This window comes from Lytechinus pictus, unplaced genomic scaffold (genome assembly GCF_037042905.1).
Source record: "Lytechinus pictus isolate F3 Inbred unplaced genomic scaffold, Lp3.0 scaffold_23, whole genome shotgun sequence".
In the NCBI taxonomy this organism is placed as follows: Eukaryota; Metazoa; Echinodermata; class Echinoidea; order Temnopleuroida; family Toxopneustidae; genus Lytechinus; species Lytechinus pictus.
The window spans coordinates 137,986-147,298 of NW_026974143.1; the positions used below are offsets into that span (position 1 = coordinate 137,986).

Below are 9,313 nucleotides of genomic sequence, written 5' to 3' on the forward strand. Positions count from 1 at the left end.
ATATTTTCGTCCATGCACCCCCTACCTTTCGGGGCATCGTAGACCCCGTCCCCCTTTACTGTGCACCAATATTCACCCCTAAATCGATGAAGTGATTAATAAAGATCAATTTGGTTGATTTTCAAGACATAAAAAGGTGATTTCGATTAGCGGCGAATGTATTACCAGACCAAAGTGGTATTGTTGGAATACACGTATATGATACATAATTATATAACACGCGCTATATTTTCGTCCATGCACCCCCTACCTTTCGGGGCATCGTAGACCCCGTCCCCCTTTTCTGTGCACCAATGTTCACCCCTAAATCGATGAAGTGATTAATAAAGATCAATTTGGTTGATTTTCAAGACATAAAAAGGTGATTTCGATTAGCGGCGAATGTATTACCAGACCAAAGTGGAATTGTTGGAATACACGTATATAATACATAATTATATAACACGCGCTATATTTTCGTCCATGCACCCCCTACCTTTCGGGGCATCGTAGACCCCGTCCCTTTTTTCTATGCACCAATGTTCACCCCTAAATCGATGAAGTTATTTATAAAGATCAATTTGCTCGATTTTCAAGACATAAAAAGGTGATTTCGATTAGCGGCGAATGTATTACCAGACCAAAGTGGAATTGTTGGAATACACGTATATAATACATAATTATATAACACGCGCTATATTTTCGTCCATGCACCCCCTACCTTTCGGGGCATCGTAGACCCCGTCCTCCTTTTCTGTGCACCAATGTTCACCCCTAAATCGATGAAGTGATTAATAAAGATCAATTTGGTTGATTTTCAAGACATAAAATGGTGATTTCGATTAGCGGCGAATGTATTACCAGACCAAAGTGGAATTGTTGGAATACACGTATATAATACATAATTATATAACACGCGCTATATTTTCGTCCATGCACCCCCTACCTTTCGGGGCATCGTAGACCCCGTCCCCCTTTACTGTGCACCAATGTTCACCCCTAAATCGATGAAGTGATTAATAATAATCAATTTGGTTGATTTTCAAGACATAAAATGGTGATTTCGATTAGCGGCGAATGTATTACCAGACCAAAGTGGAATTGTTGGAATACACGTATATAATACATAATTATATAACACGCGCTATATTTTCGTCCATGCACCCCCTACCTTTCGGGGCATCGTAGACCCCGTCCCTCTTTTTTGTGCACCAATGTTCACCCCTAAATCGATGAACTGATTAATAAAGATCAATTTGGTTGATTTTTAAGACATAAAATGGTGATTTCGATTAGCGGCGAATGTATTACCAGACCAAAGTGGAATTGTTGGAATAAACGTATATTATACATAATTATATAACACGCGCTATATTTTCGTCCATGCACCCCCTACCTTTCGGGGCATCGTAGACCCCGTCCCCCTTTTCTGTGCGGCGAATGTGAACTCTTTAGTTGTGATCCTTCTAATTGTCTTTCTTACCCATTCATATATCTTAAAGAACGCTTCGCAGTTGAGAATTTATTCTTTTATCTAGGAACATACCTGTATATTTGTGTTATATCCGTTTGTTGGACTTTTGAGCTGTTAGGAGTCACAGTTTGCTCTAAGGACTTTTCAATTTCGCCACCCCTGCATTATTCAATCATGCCCAAGGTTAAGCCAGGCAAAAAGTTAAGTCAGAGGAAGTCTACTCGTCGTTCGGTCCGAGATGCCGCCAGCCAGCCTTCTCCTGTCGACCTCGAGACAGACGTCGGCCAAGTTTTTACTTCTACGCAGAGCCCAGCTGCTGGAAGTTCGGCGTCGACAACCAACGGTGAGTTCGGGACAATGGGGGGCTCCTGGCCTCTTGTGACTTCTCCACAAGATCCGGTCATTCCCCAAATTCAATCCCAAGCTTCTCCTTCTATCCCTCCTGCCCATGTAGTTGAGGGGCTTAATAGTCATGATAATTTTACACCAGCCCCCAACCCTCCTTTTCCTACGCTGTCTGCGCAGCCAGATATGCTTAGCTGTGTGTGTGATGATTTGGGCGGGGAGGTGCCTTCCAGTGTTAAGGAGAAGATTTGGAAAGGTGAATTTGTAGAGTTAGGAGGATTTCTAAAAAGGGAAAGCTTAAGTGAGGAAAGTTCCCAGTTGCAGGCCTTCAGCCTTTGTGCCACCGGGTCCGCTTTAATGCTTCGCCCCCAAAGCAAGGCTCCGGTGATCGCCAGCATAGAACAGTGGACATCTGCGTTCATTATTTACGCGTCTATATACTTGGAGCGACACTGTATGCGTGCGCGCGAGCTCCTCAAGTATATGGATATCGTTCGCTCTATTGTGCGTTTTGGGGGTTTCAATTGGCGGGCCTATGACATTCAATTTCGGTTACGTCAGGCCCGTCATCCACATCGTTCCTGGGCTGTCATAGACACCGAGCTATGGCTGACAGTAGCTTCGACGCCCGGTCGAGCAGCGTTTTCGTCTTTTGGGGGTAACCAGCCCTTTCGGCCATACGACCGGTCGTTTCGGCGGGGTAGTTTCCCATCCTCAGGATATGCCAACAGACAAGGGGCAATTCGGGCCCCTGGCGCCGCGCCTGCCCCCTTCCGCTCCTCACCAGTCTGTTTCGCCTTTAACGCTGGGTCATGCCAACGCACCGCCTGTCGTTATGCTCACCGGTGCGGAAAATGCTCCTCAGCAGCGCATGGCTCACACGCCTGCAACTCTGCCGCTGCAATCGCCAAACAGAAGCCTAGCTCCAACTCCAATTAAACTTGGCAGCATGCTCCCATTTCTTAGACGGCACCATAATCAACATAATGCAGCTTTTCTGATTTCTGGTTTAAGGTTGGGTTTTTCATTGGGTTTCACAGGCGAGCGTCGCTCTGTGTTCTCGCGTAATTTGAAATCTGCTAGGGAGCATAGGGACATGCTGTTGGAGAAAGTTGGTAAGGAAGTTAGTTTAGGGAGAATGTCAGGTCCTTTCCAAGACCCGCCTTTCGATAACTTTCGCTGCTCCCCGGTAGGGCTCGTCCCCAAGCGAAATCCGGGAGAATTCCGTCTAATTCAGCATCTATCTTCTCCTCGGGGGGCTTCGGTTAATGACCACATTGATTCCGATTTATGTTCCGTGAATTACACTTCATTTGACAAGGCGGTTGATCTCGTTGCTCGCTTGGGAGCTAGTGCTCTCATGGGAAAAACCGATATAAAATCCGCTTTTCGCTTACTACCAGTGAATCCCTCCGATTTTGACCTTCTGGGGTTTTGCATTGATGGCGCGTATTACTTTGATAAATGCTTGCCAATGGGCTGCTCAATTTCATGTGCCCATTTTGAGCGTTTTAGCACTTTTCTTGAGTCATGTTGCCGTGAAATTGCGAATTCAGAGCAAATTTTGCATTATTTGGATGATTTCTTTTTTGTTGGCGCAACACGGCAGGAATGTCGTTCCTTGATGTATCATTTTAAGGCGATGTGCGAGGTTTTTGGCGTCCCGATAGCGGAGGAGAAGACTGAGGGGCCCGTTCCCACTATCATATTTTTAGGGCTTGAAATCGACGCGGCTGAGCAGAGAGTTCGGGTACCCAAGGAGAAAGTAAACGTGTTACAGGCAATGCTCATTGATTTTGTTAAGAAAGATAAGCTCTCGTTGCGGCAGTTGCAGTCGCTAATTGGCAGCCTTAATTTCGTGTGTAAAGCCGTGGCTCCCGGAAGAGCCTTCCTAAGGAGACTTATCGATCTTACTAAAGGGGTCCGCACCTCAAACCACCGGATAAGGCTTTCACGCGGCGCAAAAGAGGACATGCAGGCCTGGCTTACGTTTCTGTCCGATTTCAATGGCACAGTTATGTTTTCACACTCAACATGGGTAACTAATGCTCATTTTCAGTTCTTTACTGACGCTGCGGGTAGCATTGGCTTTGGTATATCCTTCCAGGATAAGTGGGCTCAAGGGAAATGGCCAGCTGAAATACTGGAGAAGAATTATTCCATCGCTTTTCTAGAGCTTTTCCCAATAGTAGTCGGTATACGTATGTGGGGGGGCTCTTCTAGCTAATTCTAAGGTCTTATTTTGGTCGGATAATCAAACAGTTGTTCATGTTGTTAATTCCTTAACTTCGAAATGTCCTAGTGTAATGAAACTGGTTCGTTTGCTGGAAGTTCTTTGTTTGGAACATAATATTATGTTCAAAGCACGTTACGTGAAAGGCTCTCGCAATGAAAAGGCTGATGCCCTCTCTCGTTTTCAGATGGACAGGTTTCGCAGGTTAGCACCAGGCGCAGATCTGGCTGGCAGCAAGCTTCCCGCCCATCTTTGGAGCAGCTTCATATAGAGAGAGAGCATCTGTTGTTTTCTTCGCGGGCGCCCGGCACTCATCATACTTATAGGAACGCTTGGTCTGTGTTTAAGCAGTTTCGGCTGCAATATCATTATGATATAAGTATACGTCCTGACGTTGAGCAGGTCGCTCAATTTATTGCTTATCTCTCCTGGAATGGGTATGCGGGGGCAACAATAAGTACATATATATCAGGCCTGGCTTTTACGATGCAAACATTGGGTTGGCCTGATGTGACTGACGCGTTTGTAATCCGGCGGCTGGTAGACGGGTGCAGGCGGAAAAATGCTCGCCGTGATACCCGGTGTCCCATAACCCTGCCTATTCTCAAATCCATCCTAAATTCATTGACTCACGTATGCGTTAATACGTATGATCTGGCATTGTTTCGGGCTGCCTTTCTAATCGCTTTCTTTGGTTTTCTTCGAGTAGGGGAGTTCACGTCTCGATCTAGACATGAACCCGTTCCTTTATCAGAAAAAGATGTTATTATTCAAGGTATGGGTAATCAAGCAAAATTGCGCATTGTGATTGCGAGGTCTAAAACAGATCAAACTGGACGTGGATGCTCGATTTTAATTCCACAGAATGTTGTTTCGTATTTATGCCCACTTCGCGCTGTAAATGATTACCTCGCTCTGCGGAGCTCGGTCGGCTCTGCCTTTTTCCGTCACTTTGACTCGTCACCCCTAACGAGGCACCAATTTGGCCAAGTTTTAAAGCGTGCCATTAGTTTTTGCGGGCTACCCGTTGCTCATTTCTCTTCCCATTCTTTCCGTATTGGGGCGGCAACTTCTGCAGCCATGGCATGTGTTCCCGATGTTTGCATTCAAAATATGGGGCGCTGGGCTTCCAACACACACAGATTGTATATTCGACAACCTCTCCCCCCTTAATTTAAGCAATTTTGCCAGTATGTTTATCACCCTTCTATGTTTAATACCAGTTTGTGCACAATTTAATATCGACCTAATGTTTATTTGTTTTTGTTTTTTGACAACCCCTAACGAGCAGTAAATATTAACCTTACTCTCTCTCTCTCTCGCTTGTTGCCATAGTGACGCAATGGTTATCTTACCCGTTAATAGTTCCATGGGCGCAGGCAGAATTGCTCGCCCACTGTTAGTAGATTGTGGTCTTTGCTACACTTATCGTGTTTATGGTAACTATGTACCCCCCCCCTTTTTAGAATGTACAATTGGTGCCGCTGTTTCTTTCCTTTTCTCTCTTCCATGTGCAGTTATTTGGAGTCTCGACGTGGGTTGTGTCAGCATTCCACGGAATCGTAAGAGAGGAAGGGGACAATTCACGTTTCGCTGACGCGGGCAGTCCCGCTCTAGTTGGGGGCGGGCCCTCACTACTCGGCACGTGGCCGGGTCCTAAAACTCAATACATCCGCGAACAGGAGAACACTTGATTTCTTTGTCGCGGAGCGAAATCACTAGAGTAACAGCTGTTTTACCTCCGTCGAGGACTCGCTGGCTCGGACGTCGCGAACAGTTGGAACCTTTTTATGAGCAGATGTTATGACCTGAATACCTTATCCAGAACTCACACGTGGTATCATCAGATCTCACGTCCTTACTACAAACTTCACTATTTACTGACTAAGCCCCGCCCCCCCCCCCCCCGCCTCTCCTTTATCTTAGTGCACTAGATTCTTCGCAAGTGGACTGAATGAGCATGAATCCTCCTAGATGGTTTAATTGTGCGTCCCTGTTCGTTTAATGCACCCCCCCCCTTTTTTTCCCCGCTTCTTAGCGTGGACCTTGTAAATACAGCATGGTTTGAACTAATGGCATCATATTGTGTTGTGGCGGCGGGCTGACGATGAGTCATCCCGTTTGGCGGCATTCCATTTTTTGCCACAACACATTATGATTCTTCACTTATTTTGGGCTTCCTGAGATAATATTTTTCATTTATTTAGACCAATTTCGTATATTCCACTCCTCATGTTATAATGTGAACGGGGCTTGGTTCGTCACCCGATTTGGATGAGGCCACCAGCGAATTCCATTTCGGACCGAACATTAACGTTGCCTCGTTCACATTCTAGTTCAGGGCCGTTGGTGGGGCTTCTGAGCACTAGTTTCTGTTTTTAAAGTTTTCCTGCATAAGCTCGTGTTGCAAACGGGAATCTTTGCTTCGTAGCTTTGCAGATGGAATTTTACGTTGCCCACATTTGGCCAACATGACAAACTGGTGTCTTTGTCATGAATGTGGATGGACTGTTTTAATTGTCAATTGAGGAGATTGGTTTAATAACTTTAATTTTTCGCATATGACACATCTCAGGAGGCTTTACGTTTATATTATTATGTTTTGATTGTTGCATTATATTATGTTGGCTTTATTTGACAACACATCATTTTGCATTTTGGTATACATCATTTGGATGATGCTTTTCAGAAACAATTTTTATTAAACTCCACGGAAAATGCATTTACTCGCCTCTCGTGTATTTTGTCTGGGTTGAGATAATACATAATTATATAACACGCGCTATATTTTCGTCCATGCAACCCCTACCTTTCGGGGCATCGTAGACCCCGTCCCCTTTTTCTATGCACCAATGTTCACCCCTAAATCGATGAAGTTATTTATAAAGATCAATTTGCTCGATTTTCAAGACATAAAAAGGTGATTTCGATTAGCGGCGAATGTATTACCAGACCAAAGTGGAATTGTTGGAATACACGCGCTATATTTTCGTCCATGCACCCCCTACCTTTCGGGGCATCGTAGACACCGTCCCCTTTTTCTATGCACCAATGTTCACCCCTAAATCGATGAAGTTATTTATAAAGATCAATTTGCTCGATTTTCAAGACATAAAAAGGTGATTTCGATTAGCGGCGAATGTATTACCAGACCAAAGTGGAATTGTTGGAATACACGTATATAATACATAATTATATAACACGCGCTATATTTTCGTCCATGCACCCCCTACCTTTCGGGGCATCGTAGACCCCGTCCTCCTTTTCTGTGCACCAATGTTCACCCCTAAATCGATGAAGTGATTAATAAAGATCAATTTGGTTGATTTTCAAGACATAAAATGGTGATTTCGATTAGCAGCGAATGTATTACCAGACCAAAGTGGAATTGTTGGAATACACGTATATAATACATAATTATATAACACGCGCTATATTTTCGTCCATGCACCCCCTACCTTTCGGGACATCGTAGACCCCGTCCCCCTTTTCTGTGCACCAATGTTCACCCCTAAATCGATGAAGTGATTAATACAGATCAATATGGTTGATTTTCAAGACATAAAATGGTGATTTCGATTAGCGGCAAATGTATTACCAGACCAAAGTGGAATTGTTGGAATACACGTATATATTACATAATTATATAACACGCGCTATATTTTCGTCCATGCACCCCCTACCTTTCGGGGTATCGTAGACCCCGTCCCCCTTTTCTGTGCACCAATGTTCACCCCTTAATCGATGAAGTGATTAATAAAGATCAATTTGGTTGATTTTCAAGACATAAAAAGGTGATTTCGATTAGCGGCGAATGTATTATCAGACCAAAGTGGAATTGTTGGAATACACGTATATAATACATAATTATATAACACGCGCTATATTTTCGTCCATGCACCCCCTACCTTTCGGGGCATCGTAGACCCCGTCCCCCTTTTCTGTGCACCAATGTTCACCCCTAGATCGATGAAAAGATTTATAAAGATCAATTTGGTCGATTTTCAGGACATAAAAAGGTGATTTCGATTAGCGGCGAATGTATTACCAGACCAAAGTGGAATTGTTGGAATACACGTATATAATACATAATTATATAACACGCGCTATATTTTCGTCCATGCACCCCCTACCTTTCGGGGCATCGTAGACCCCGTCCCCCTTTTCTGTGCACCAATGTTCACCCCTAAATCGATGAAGTGATTAATAAAGATCAATTTGCTAAATTTTCAAGACATAAAATGGTGATTTCGATTAGCGGCGAATGTATTACCAGACCAAAGTGGAAGTGTTGGAATACACGTATATAATACATAATTATATAACACGCGCTATATTTTCGTCCATGCACCCCCTACCTTTCGGGGCATCGTAGACCCCGTCCCCCTTTTCTGTGCACCAATGTTCACCCCTAAATCGATGAAGTGATTAATAAAGATCAATTTGGTTGATTTTCAAGACATAAAATGGTGATTTCGATTAGCGGCGAATGTAATACCAGACCAAAGTGGAATTGTTGGAATACACGTATATAATACATAATTATATAACACGCGCTATATTTTCGTCCATGCACCCCCTACCTTTCGGGGCATCGTAGACCCCGTCCCCCTTTTCTGTGCACCAATGTTCACCCCTAAATCGATGAAGTGATTAATAAAGATCAATTTGGTTGATTTTCAAGACATAAAAAGGTGATTTCGATTAGCGGCGAATGTATTACCAGACCAAAGTGGAATTGTTGGAATACACGTACATAATACATAATTATATAACACGCGCTATATTTTCGTCCATGCACCCCCTACCTTTCGGGGCATCGTAGACCCCGTCCCCCTTTTCTGTGCACCAATGTTTACCCCTAGATCGATGAAGTGATTTATAAAGATCAATTTGGTCGATTTTCAAGACATAAAAAGGTGATTTCGATTAGCGGCGAATGTATTACCAGACCAAAGTGGAATTGTTGGAATACACGTATATAATACATAATTATGTAACACGCGCTATATTTTCGTCCATGCACCCCCTACCTTTCGGGGCATCGTAGACCCCGTCCCTCTTTCCTGTGCACAAATGTTCACCCCTAAAACGATGAAGTGATTAATAAAGATCAATTTGGTTGATTTTCAAGACATAAAATGGTGATTTCGATTAGCGGCGAATGTATTACCAGACCAAAGTGGAATTGTTGGAATACACGTATATATTACATAATTATATAACACGCGCTATATTTTCGTCCATGCACCCCCTACCTTTCGGGGCATCGTAGACCCCGT

General features: G+C 43.9%; 1 protein-coding gene across 1 annotated transcript; it reads left to right on the forward strand.

Annotated features, from left to right (window-relative positions):
- Positions 1-1,429: 1,429 nt before the first annotated feature.
- LOC135158002 (uncharacterized) lies at positions 1,430-6,011 on the forward strand. Its single transcript, XM_064115208.1, has 2 exons — positions 1,430-1,796; positions 4,219-6,011. The coding sequence occupies exons 1-2, from the start codon at positions 1,628-1,630 to the stop codon at positions 5,202-5,204; spliced, it is 1,155 nt and encodes a 384-aa protein (XP_063971278.1). The 5' UTR covers positions 1,430-1,627; the 3' UTR covers positions 5,205-6,011.
- Positions 6,012-9,313: the final 3,302 nt, after the last annotated feature.